General features: G+C 57.7%; 1 protein-coding gene across 1 annotated transcript in view; it reads left to right on the top strand.

Annotated features, from left to right (window-relative positions):
• Window positions 1–2,908: 2,908 nt before the first annotated feature.
• The window catches only part of LOC149427732 (arf-GAP with GTPase, ANK repeat and PH domain-containing protein 3-like), a gene marked incomplete at its 5' end in the record, with an annotated part of 53,062 nt that continues 43,918 nt past the window's right edge, over window positions 2,909–12,052 (top strand). The window contains one exon of the mRNA XM_089667726.1: window positions 2,909–3,000. Coding sequence (XP_089523852.1) covers window positions 2,909–3,000 — 92 coding nt within the window. The remainder of the gene's footprint in view (window positions 3,001–12,052) is intronic.

The following is a 12,052-nucleotide window of genomic DNA, read 5'->3' as shown; positions in this document are numbered from 1 at the left end:
ACATTCCATGCCTGTCTCCGAGCAGGATTCCCGCTGCCGCACAGGGATAGGGGGGCAAAACGCAGGGTCAGTGTGGGTGAGGTAGCGGTGCGTGGCCTGCACCGCCGCCTGTGTGTGCGCTGTCCTCCTCCCTATCCCCCCGTGTGTGCGCCGTCCTCCTCTCTATCCCCCCGTGTGTGCGCCGTCCTCCTCTCTATCCCCCCGTGTGTGCGCCGTCCTCCTCCCTATCCCCTGTGTGTGCGCCGTCCTCCTCCCTATCCCCTGTGTGTGCGCCGTCCTCCTCCCTATCCCCTGTGTGTGCGCCGTCCTCCTCCCTATCCCCTGTGTGTGCGCCGTCCTCCTCCCTATCCCCTGTGTGTGCGCCGTCCTCCTCCCTATCCCCTGTGTCTGCGCCGTCCTCCTCCCTATCCCCCCCGTGCGTGTGCCGTCCTTCCTCTCTCCCCCCGTGCGTGTGCCGTCCTTCCTCTCCCCCCGTGCGTGTGCCGTCCTTCCTCTCCCCCCACGCGTGTGCCGTCCTTCCTCTCCCCCCCGTGCGTGTGCCGTCCTCCTCTCTATCCCTGTGTGTGCGCCGTCCTCCTCCCTATCCCCTGTGTGTGCGCCGTCCTCCTCCCTATCCCCTGTGTGTGCGCCGTCATCCTCCCTATCCCCCCGTGCGTGTGCCGTCGTCCTCCCTCTCCCCCGTGCGTGTGCCGTCCTTCCTCTCCCCCCGTGCGTGTGCCGTCCTTCCTCTCCCCCCGTGCGTGTGCCGTCCTTCCTCTCTCCCCCCGTGCGTGTGCCGTCCTTCCTCTCTCCCCCGTGCGTGTGCCGTCCTTCCTCTCTCCCCCCGTGCGTGTGCCGTCCTTCCTCTCTCCCCCCGTGCGTGTGCCGTCCTTCCTCTCTCCCCCCGTGCGTGTGCCGTCCTTCCTCTCTCCCCCCGTGCGTGTGCCGTCCTTCCCTCTCTCCCCCGTGCGTGTGCCGTCCTTCCTCTCTCCCCCCGTGCGTGTGCCGTCCTTCCTCTCTCCCCCCGTGCGTGTGCCGTCCTTCCTCTCTCCCCCCGTGCGTGTGCCGTCCTTTCTCTCTCCCCCCGTGCGTGTGCCGTCCTTCCTCTCTCCCCCGTGCGTGTGCCGTCCTTCCTCTCTCCCCCAGTGCGTGTGCCGTCCTTCCTCTCTCCCCCAGTGCGTGTGCCGTCCTTCCTCCCCCCCGTGCGTGTGCCGTCTCCTCCTCCACCCGTGCGTGTGCCGTCCTTCCTCTCCCCCCGTGCGTTTGCCGTCCTTCCTCTCCCCCCGTGCGTTTGCCGTCCTTCCTCTCCCCCGTGCGTTTGCCGTCCTCTCTCTCCTCCCCCGTGCGTGTGCCGTCTTCCTCTCCCCCCGTGCGTGTGCCGTCCTTCCTCTCCCCCCCCGTGCGTGTGCCGTCCTTCCTCTCCCCCCGTGCGTGTGCCGTCCTTCCTCTCCCCCCCGTACGTGTGCCGTCCTTCCTCTCCCCCCCGTGCTTGTTCCGTCCTTCCTCTCCCCCCCCGTGCTTGTTCCGTCCTTCCTCTCCCCTCCCGTGCGTGTGCCGTCCTTCCTCTCCCCCCCCGTGCTTGTGCCGTCCTTCCTCTCCCCCCCCGTGCTTGTTCCGTCCTTCCTCTCCCCCGGTGCGTGTGCCGTCCTTCCTCTCCCCCGGTTCGTGTGCCGTCCTTCCTCTCCCCTCCCGTGCGTGTGCCGTCCTTCCTCTCCCCCCCCCGTGCTTGTTCCGTCCTTCCTCTCCCCCGGTGCGTGTGCCGTCCTTCCTCTCCTCCGGTTCGTGTGCCGTCCTTCCTCTCCTCCGGTTCGTGTGCCGTCCTTCCTCTCCTCCGGTTCGTGTGCCGTCCTTCCTCTCCTCCGGTTCGTGTGCCGTCCTTCCTCTCCTCCGGTTCGTGTGCCGTCCTTCCTCTCCTCCGGTTCGTGTGCCGTCCTTCCTCTCCTCCGGTTCGTGTGCCGTCCTTCCTCTCCCCCGATGCGTGTGTCGTCCTTCCTCTCCCCCCGTGCCTGTGCCGTCCTCCTTCCTCTCCCCCCGTGCCTGTGCCGTCCTTCTCTTCTCCTCCCCGTGGTGTGCGGCATGTGTCCCCTCGATCCCTCCCCGTGGTGTGTGGCGTGCATCCCCCCCCGATCCCTCCCCGTGGCGTGCGTCCCCCGATCCCCTCCGTGCGTGTGCATCCCCCCCCGATCCCGCCCCGTGGTGTATGCCGTACGTCCCCCGATCCCTCCCCGTGGCGTGCGTCCCCCCGGATCCCTCCGTGCGGTGTGCATCCCCCCCGATCCCGCCCCGTGGGTGTATGCCGTACGTCCCCCGATCCCTCCCCGTGGTGTGCATCCCTCCGATCCCTCGCCGTGGTGTGTGGTGTGCGTCCCCCCGATCCCTCCCCGTGGTGTGCGTCCCCCCGATCCCTCCCCATGGTGTGTGGCGTACATCCCCCCGATCCCTCCCGTGGGTGTGCATCCCTCCGATCCCTCCCCGTGGTGTGTGGCGTGCGTCCCCCCGATCCCTCCCCGTGGTGTTTGGCGTACATCCCCCCGATCCCTCCCCGTGGTGTGCGTCCCCCCCTATCCCTCCCCGTGGTGTGCGTCCCCCCGATCCCTCCCCGTGGCGTGCCTCCCCCCGATCCCTCCCGTCACGTACCTCCCCCCGATCCCTCCCCGTGGCGTACTTCCCCCGATCCCTCCCGTCACGTACGTCCCCCCGATCCCTCCCCGTGGCGTACTTCCCCCGATCCCTCCCCGTGGCGTACTTCCCCCCCGATCCCTCCCCGTGGCGTGCCTCCCCCCGATCCCTCCCCGTGGCGTGCCTCCCCCCGATCCCTCCCGTCACGTACGTCCCCCCGATCCCTCCCCGTGGCGTGTGGCGTGGGTGGTGTGCGCACAGCTCCCTCCTGTACCATTGTAATGTGTGGCTGTATCTTGTTCTCTTCCAGTCTCGGAGGGCGCAGAGGTGGACAGAGAGAAGAGAGCCCCGGATTGTAAATCTGAGAGTGTTGGCAGTGGAAGAGCCATTCCTATCAAACAGGTGGGGTTCCCCCTGAGCGGAGCGTGTGTGCGTGTGTTTGGGGGGGAGGGGAGTAGAGAGGGCAGGTAGCTCCTTGTAACGTCACGGCGTCAGCCGGAATCCCGCCTGTGTCACCGCACACTCGATGCTCTGTGTCCGTGGGCCGTCGTGTCGCTTCCTACATCTGCTTTACCTGTGTGTGAATACTGCTCCTGGTCTCTGTGGGGGAGGGGCATGGGATGGGGGGAGGGGCGGGACTATGAAGGGGGAGTTCTGCCACACCTTTCATTGCCTGTTGTGATCTCCATCTCCAAACCCCATGATGAGTATTGTCTGTAACAACCAACCAGATTCTTCTTTACAGAAAGAAGGCGGGATCATTGTCAGAGGTCAGTACAGCTTACGCCCAGAGCTGAACGTGGCTTCTCCACAACTCGGGGTACACGGTCATATCCGGCGTCCACAACTCGGGGTACACGGTCATATCCGGCAACCCCCACATGGCAGCATGAACCGAAACGTCATATCATCCCAATATATTCCATCACTTCCTCTCCTGGTGACACCAGACTCCACCCTCCTCACATTTCCTGCCTTGGTGACACGCTATGAGAGTCTGGGCGTGAACGTGGTCCTCAGGACAGGAAGTGACACCAGACTCCACCCTCCTCACATTTCCTGCCTTGGTGACACGCTATGAGAGTCTGGGCGTGAACGTGGTCCTCAGGACAGGAAGTGACACCAGACTCCACCCTCCTCACATTTCCTGCCTTGGTGACACGCTATGAGAGTCTGGTGTGACCGTGGTCCTCCGGACAGGAAGTGACACCAGACTCCACCCTCATATTTGCTGCCTTGGTGACACGCTATGAGAGTCTGGGTGTGACCGTGGTCCTCAGGACAGGAAGTGACACCAGACTCCACCCTCATATTTGCTGCCTTGGTGACACACTGTGAGAGTCTGGGTGTGACCGTGGTCCTTGGGACAGGAAGTGACACCAGACTCCACCCTCATATTTCCTGCCTTGGTGACACGCTATGAGAGTCTGGGCGTGAACGTGGTCCTCAGGACAGGAAGTGACACCAGACTCCACCCTCATATTTGCTGCCTTCGTGACACACTGTGAGAGTCTGGGCGTGACCGTGGTCCTCAGGACAGGAAGTGAAACCAGACTCCACCCTCATATTTGCTGCCTTGGTGACACAAGCTATGAGAGTCTGGGCGTGACCGTGGTCCTCAGGACAGGAAGTGACACCAGACTCCACCCTCATATTTCCTGCCTTGGTGACACGCTATGAGAGTCTGGGTGTGACCGTGGTCCTCAGGACAGGAAGTGACACCAGACTCCACCCTCATATTTGCTGCCTTGGTGACACGCTATGAGAGTCTGGGTGTGACCGTGGTCCTTGGGAGAGGAAGTGACACCAGACTCCACCCTCATATTTGCTGCCTTGGTGACACGCTATGAGAGTCTGGGTGTGACCGTGGTCCTCAGGACAGGAAGTGACACCAGACTCCACCCTCATATTTGCTGCCTTGGTGACACACTGTGAGAGTCTGGGTGTGACCGTGGTCCTCGGGACAGGAAGTGACACCAGACTCCACCCTCATATTTCCTGCCTTGGTGACATGCTATGAGAGTCTGGGTGTGACCGTGGTCCTCAGGACAGGAAGTGACACTAGACTCCACCCTCATATTTCCTGCCTTGGTGACACGCTATGAGAGTCTGGGTGTGACCGTGGTCCTCGGGACAGGAAGTGACACCAGACTCCACCCTCATATTTCCTGCCTTGGTGACACGCTATGAGAGTCTGGGTGTGACCGTGGTCCTCGGGACAGGAAGTGAGGAGCACTGTTGGGGCATTCCTACAGGTGCCCGGACAGTGCTTCTAGACCTTCCCCGCAGCGGCCCGTGTGTGGAGTCCCCGCAGCGGCCCGTGTGATGTCACCATCATGTATGGACCCCACTAGCAGCGTTCCCCGTCAAGTCACATGACTAAGACCTCGGAGAGGCGGCCATGTTGTTTGTGCTGAGAATGAGCCGCACCATCCGCAGTGAGAGGACCACAAGTAGAAGGTAAGGTGGGGGAGGAGTTCCCAGCCAGGCGGCCAATCCCAGCTTCAGACCCGCAGTGTACCTTATTGATGGACAGGTCTGTGCTACCCAGCATTAGCCAATCGGATTCTTCTGGTCCTTCTCCCAAGCTGAGAATCAATTGGTTGTTCTGGAACACGTTTCCCGCTCTCCCATTGGGCCAATGTTTCTGGAAGGTTCCGTAGTTGGGAATTCTTGGGAGCCGGTTTCTGGCACAGCCGCCATCCAAACACAGGCCACAGGAGTCTGACCTGCCCCCTGCCACCCTCTGAGCCTCCCCATTGGTCCATGAGGCCATCCATCACATGAAGGGACCAATAGGAAGAATCAAAGGCTGGACAGAGCCAAGCTCCACCCTTCCAATGACAGTCGGTGTTCATGGAGGAGGTCCGCCCTGCGAGTGGTTGTATCTCACCGAGCATTGAGCTCCCCAGACTGCCGCCCACTGAATGGCTGAGGGTCCTACCAGTCCAGAGAGACCACATGACTGCCACGTGACACCAATGACATCACTGCCTATCAGATGACATCACTGCCTATCAGATAAGGGGTGTGGCTAGATTTTCTATGTATGAGTGAGAAAATAGTTCAGATATCCAGCATCTCCCCTCCCCCGACTGTATACAATGTACACACAGTGCAGGAAATGCGTATTTGCCCCCCTGATGGTGAATGTTCGCCCCTCACACAGAAACGATCGGTCTAACAATGGAATGTTCGCCCCTCACACAGAAACGATCGGTCTAACAATGGAATGTTCGCCCCTCACACAGAAACGATCGGTCTAACAATGGAATGTTCTCCCCTCACACAAACGATCGGTCTAACAATGGAATGTTCGCCCCTCACACAGAAACGATCGGTCTAACAATGGAATGTTCGCCCCTCACACAGAAACGATCGGTCTAACAATGGAATGTTGGCCGCTCACACAAATGATCGGTCTAACAATGGAATGTTCGCCCCTCACACAGAAACGATCGGTCTAACAATGGAATGTTCTCCCCTCACACAAAAACGATCGGTCTAACAATGGAATGTTCGCCCCTCACACAGAAACGATCGGTCTAACAATGGAATGTTCTCCCCTCACACAGAAATGATCGGTCTAACAATGGAATGGTCGCCCCTCACACAGAAACGATCGGTCTAACAATGGAATGATCGCCCCTCACACAGAAACGATCGGTCTAACAATGGAATGTTCGCCCCTCACACAGAAACGATCGGTCTAACAATGGAATGTTCGCCCCTCACACAGAAATGATCGGTCTAACAATGGAATGTTCGCCCCTCACACAGAAACGATCGGTCTAACAATGGAATGTTCGCCCCTCACACAGAAACGATCGGTCTAACAATGGAATGATCGCCCCTCACACAGAAATGATCGGTCTAACAATGGAATGTTCGGTGTAACACTGAGAGACAGAATACAACAACAAATTCAGCAGAAATGCGTCTAACAAATGATGACGGATCTGCATGTTCATGAGGGAAAGAAGGATTTGATCCCCTTCACAAAACATGACTTAGTACTTGGTGGCCAATCCCTTGTTGGCAATCACAGAGGTCAGACGTTTCCTGGAGTTGGCCCCCAGGTTCTGCTTTGGGGGTGTTTTTCTGCTAAGGGGACAGGACAACTGCACCGCATCAAAGGGACGATGGACGGGGCAATGTACCCTCAAATCTTGGGTGAGAACCTTCTTCCCTCAGCCAGGGCATTGAAAATGGGTGGTGGATGGGTGTTCCAGCATGACAATGACCCAAAACACACGGCCAAGGCAACAAAGGAGCGGCTCAAGAAGAAGCACATTAAGGTCCTGGAGTGGCCTAGCCAGTCTCCAGACCTTCATCCGATTGAAAATCTGTGGAGGAGCTGAAAGTTCGAGTTGCCAAACGTCAGCCACCAAACCTTAATGACTTGGAGAGGATCTGCCAAGAGGAGTGGGCCAAAATCCCTCCTGAGATGTGTGCGAACCTGGGGGCCAACTCCAGGAAACGTCTGACCTCTGTGATGGCCAACAAGGGATTGGCCACCAAGTACTAAGTCATGTTTTGTGAAGGGGATCAAATCCTTCTTTCCCTCATGAACATGCAGATCCGTCATCATTTGTTAGACGCATTTCTGCTGAATTTGTTGTTGTATTCTGTCTCTCAGTGTTACACCGAACATTCCATTGTTAGACCGATCATTTCTGTGTGAGGGGCGACCATTCCATTGTTAGACCGATCGTTTCTGTGTGAGGGGCGAACATTCCATTGTTAGACCGATCGTTTCTGTGTGAGGGGCGAACATTCCATTGTTAGACCGATCATTTCTGTGTGAGGGGCGAACATTCCATTGTTAGACCGATCATTTCTGTGTGAGGGGCGAACATTCCATTGTTAGACCGATCATTTCTGTGTGAGGGGCGAACATTCCATTGTTAGACCGATCATTTCTGTGTGAGGGGCGACCATTCCATTGTTAGACCGATCGTTTCTGTGTGAGGGGCGAACATTCCATTGTTAGACCGATCGTTTCTGTGTGAGGGGCGAACATTCCATTGTTAGACCGATCATTTCTGTGTGAGGGGCGACCATTCCATTGTTAGACCGATCATTTCTGTGTGAGGGGCGAACATTCCATTGTTAGACCGATCGTTTCTGTGTGAGGGGGCGAACATTCCATTGTTAGACCGATCGTTTCTGTGTGAGGGGCGAACATTCCATTGTTAGACCGATCGTTTCTGTGTGAGGGGCGAACATTCAACATCAGGGGGGGGCAAATACGCATTTCCTGCACTGTGTGTACAACCCCCACCCCCAACAACACACCTCCTATATACCCCTCATACCACTACCAGCCCATCCCATCAGCCCTATAAATCCCTCATACATTCAGCAGCCTCCCCCATCAACCCTGTGTGCCCATCGTACCCCCCCCGGCCTCCCCCATCAACCCTGTGTGCCCATCATACCCCCCGGCCTCCCCCATCATCCCTGTGTGCCCATCATACCCCCCGGCCTCCCCCATCATCCCTGTGTGCCCATCGTACCCCCCGGCCTCCCCCATCATCCCTGTGTGCCCATCGTACCCCCCCCGGCCTCCCCCATCATCCCTGTGTGCCCATCGTACCCCCCGGCCTCCCCCATCAACCCTGTGTGCCCATCGTACCCCCCGGCCTCCCCCATCATCCCTGTGTGCCCATCGTACCCCCCGGCCTCCCCCATCAACCCTGTGTGCCCATCGTACCCCCCGGCCTCCCCCATCAACCCTGTGTGCCCATCGTACCCCCCGGCCTCCCCCATCATCCCTGTGTGCCCATCGTACTCCCCGGCCTCCCCCATCAATCATATGTACCCACCATACCCCCCAGCCTCACCCATCAACCTTGTGTGCCCACCATACCCCCCCCCTCCCCCCAAGCCTGGGTTTTCAACTTTGTATGTACCCTCATTCCTCCACAAGCCTGGCCCATCAACCCTATACACCCTCTACCCTCACCAACCTGGCCCATCAACCCTATACACCCTCTACCCTCACCAACCTGGCCCTTCAACCCTATACGCCCTCTACCCTCACCAACCTGGCCCATCAACCCTATACACCCTCTACTCTCACCAACCTGGCCCATCAACCCTATACACCCTCTACTCTCACCAACCTGGCCCATCAACCCTGTACACCCTCTACTCTCACCAACCTGGCCCATAATCCCTGTACACCCTCTACCCTCACCAACCTGGCCCATAATCCCTGTACACCCTCTACTCTCACCAACCTGGCCCATCAACCCTATACACCCTCTACCCTCACCAACCTGGCCCATCAACCCTATACACCCTCTACCCTCACCAACCTGGCCCATCATCCCTGTACGCCCTCTACCCTCACCAACCTGGCCCATAATCCCTGTACACCCTCTACCCTCACCAACCTGGCCCATAATCCCTGTACACCCTCTACCCTCACCAACCTGGCCCATCAACCCTATACGCCCTCTACTCTCACCAACCTGGCCCATCAACCCTATACGCCCTCTACCCTCACCAACCTGGCCCATCAACCCTATACACCCTCTACCCTCACCAACCTGGCCCATAATCCCTGTACGCCCTCTACCCTCACCAACCTGGCCCATCATCCCTATATGCCCTCTACCCTCACCAACCTGGCCCATCAACCCTATACACCCTCTACCCTCACCAACCTGGCCCTTCAACCCTGTACACCCTCTACCCTCACCAACCTGGCCCATAATCCCTGTACACCCTCTACCCTCTCCAACCTTGCCCATCAACCCTATACGCCCTCTACTCTCACCAACCTGGCCCATCAACCCTATACGCCCTCTACTCTCACCAACCTGGCCCATCAACCCTATACGCCCTCTACTCTCACCAACCTGGCCCATCAACCCTATACGCCCTCTACTCTCACCAACCTGGCCCTTCAACCCTGTACACCCTCTACCCTCACCAACATGACCCATCAACCCTATACACCCTCTACCCTCACCAACCCAACCCTATACACCCTCACCAACCTGGCCCATCAACCCAATACACCCTCTACCCTCACCAACCTGGCCCCTCTACCCTGTACGCCCTCTACCCTCACCAACCCAACCCTATACACCCTCTACTCTCACCAACCTGGCCCTTCAACCCTATACACCCTCTACCCTCACCAACCTGGCCCATCATCCCTGTACGCCCTCTACCCTCACCAACCTGGCCCATCATCCCTGTACGCCCTCTACTCTCACCAACCTGGCCCTTCAACCCTATACGCCCTCTACCCTCACCAACCTGGCCTATCATTCCTTTACACCCTCTACCCTCACCAACATGACCCATCAACCCTATACACCCTCTACCCTCACCAACCCAACCCTATACACCCTCACCAACCTGGCCCATCAACCCAATACACCCTCTACCCTCACCAACCTGGCCCCTCTACCCTGTACGCCCTCTACCCTCACCAACCCAACCCTATACACCCTCTACCCTCATCAACCTGGCCCATCATCCCTGTACGCCCTCACCAACCTGACCCTTCAACCCTATACACCCTCTACCCTCACCAACCTGGCCCCTCTACCCTCATCAACCTGGGCCATCATCCCTGTACGCCCTCTACCCTCACCAACCTGGCCCATCATCCCTGTACACCCTCTACCCTCACCAACCTGGCCCATCATCCCTGTACGCCCTCTACCCTCACCAACCTGGCCCATCATTCCTTTACGCCCTCTACCCTCACCAACATGACCCATCAACCCTATACACCCTCACCAACCCAACCCTATACACCCTCACCAACCTGGCCCATCAACCCTATACACCCTCTACCCTCACCAACCTGGCCCCTCTACCCTGTACGCCCTCTACCCTCACCGACCTGGCCCATCAACTCTTTACACCCTTACCAACCTGGCCCATCAACCCTGTACGCGTTCTACCCTCACCGACCTGGCCCATCAACTCTTTACACCCTTACCAACCTGGCCCATGAGTCAGAGGTGTGAGGGAGGCATATAGGAATGATGGTTTGTTAGCATGGACTATGTGTATAAAGCAGATCGCTCATCTAAGACCACCCCCACCCAGCCTATAAAGCAAAAATAAAATGATAGAAAACAAGAAAATTCCACTGCTTCGTGGGGGTGCTGATGATGTTACTGTGCCTGACTTCTGGGAAAGCCAAGTACCCCAAACCCTGTGAGAACGTCCCGCCCTCTGCTGGGCTCCCAGACCAGAGATGTCATACAAAGTCCACTTTATCTGCTGAGGGACTGGCTTTGCCTCAGAATGTATTGTCAGAACACGCAGGATGATCTCGGAGAGTCGAGGATGTCCTTCTGGAACTGGACCTAGGTAGGAGCTGATTATCTGACCACATTGAATCATACGTGCACTTGGCTGAAGAGCTTACGTTTTCGTAGGGGTAATGGTGTTCATCCAGTAACTATGGACCAGCGAGAACGTACCTCCAGTGTGAAGAAGTGAGGACATGCAGAAACAAGTCATGGACAGTAAGAGAACGGAAGTATTTACCTAATCTTCTACTTGTGGTCTGTCCTCCTCATCCCTGCCTCACTACGGGGTGAGCCTCGGACCTGAACCAAGCATGCGGCCAGTGACACCAGAGATGGCCCTCTGCACACGTGTCTCTGGATAGGAAGCCTTGAGATAAGAGGCAGTATTCTTGGCCTAGAAAATCTGAATAGAAAGATCACCTGGAGGGTTGTGATGGACGGCTGGTCCTCGGAGTGGGTGAAGGGGGCAGGGGACAAGGTCCGTGTCTTATTTCTGTGTAAATTGTACTAGGAGCGGATAAAGCAGTGACTCCACCACAATGGATTCCTCAGGTTCAGTAGAACATATCGGATTGGATCCTCAGTGCCCCCTGAATCCTCAACAGATCTCTCCCTTTCCCAGACTCTCCCCACTCTCCATCCAAGCTGCCCACATCTGCAGCCATCGTATCCCACTGAGATCCCTCAGTCATTATGTGGGGTCCTTCAGAGGGAGTGTGTGCAATGGTCGGGTCTTTCAGAGGGAGTGTGTGTACAATGGTCGGGTCTTTCAGAGGGAGTGTGTGTACAATGGTCGGGTCCTTCAGAGGGAGTGTGTGTACAATGGTCGGGTCCCTCAGAGGGAGTGTGTGTGCAATGGTCGGGTCCCTCAGAGGGAGTGTGTGTGCAATGGTCGGGTCCCTCAGAGGGAGTGTGTGTGCAATGGTCGGGTCCCTCAGAGGGAGTGTGTGTGCAATGGTCGGGTCCCTCAGAGGGAGCGCGTGCAATGAGGGGGTCCCTCAGAAGGAGTGTGTACACTATATTGCCCAAAGTATTGGCCCCGCCCTCCAAATCCTTGGATTCAGGGGTTCCAATCCCCTCCATATCATGTGATTCAGGTGTTCCAATCATGTGATTCAGATGTTCTGATCCAATCTCCTCCATATCATGTGATTCAGGTGTTCCGA

The sequence above is a fragment of the Staurois parvus genome, unplaced genomic scaffold (genome assembly GCF_062004578.1).
Source record: "Staurois parvus isolate SC_StPar_1 unplaced genomic scaffold, SC_StPar_1.0 ptg003537l, whole genome shotgun sequence".
Lineage (NCBI taxonomy): Eukaryota > Metazoa > Chordata > Amphibia > Anura > Ranidae > Staurois > Staurois parvus.
Note: the sequence above shows the minus strand (reverse complement) of the source record. Positions and strands in the feature narration are given on the sequence as shown.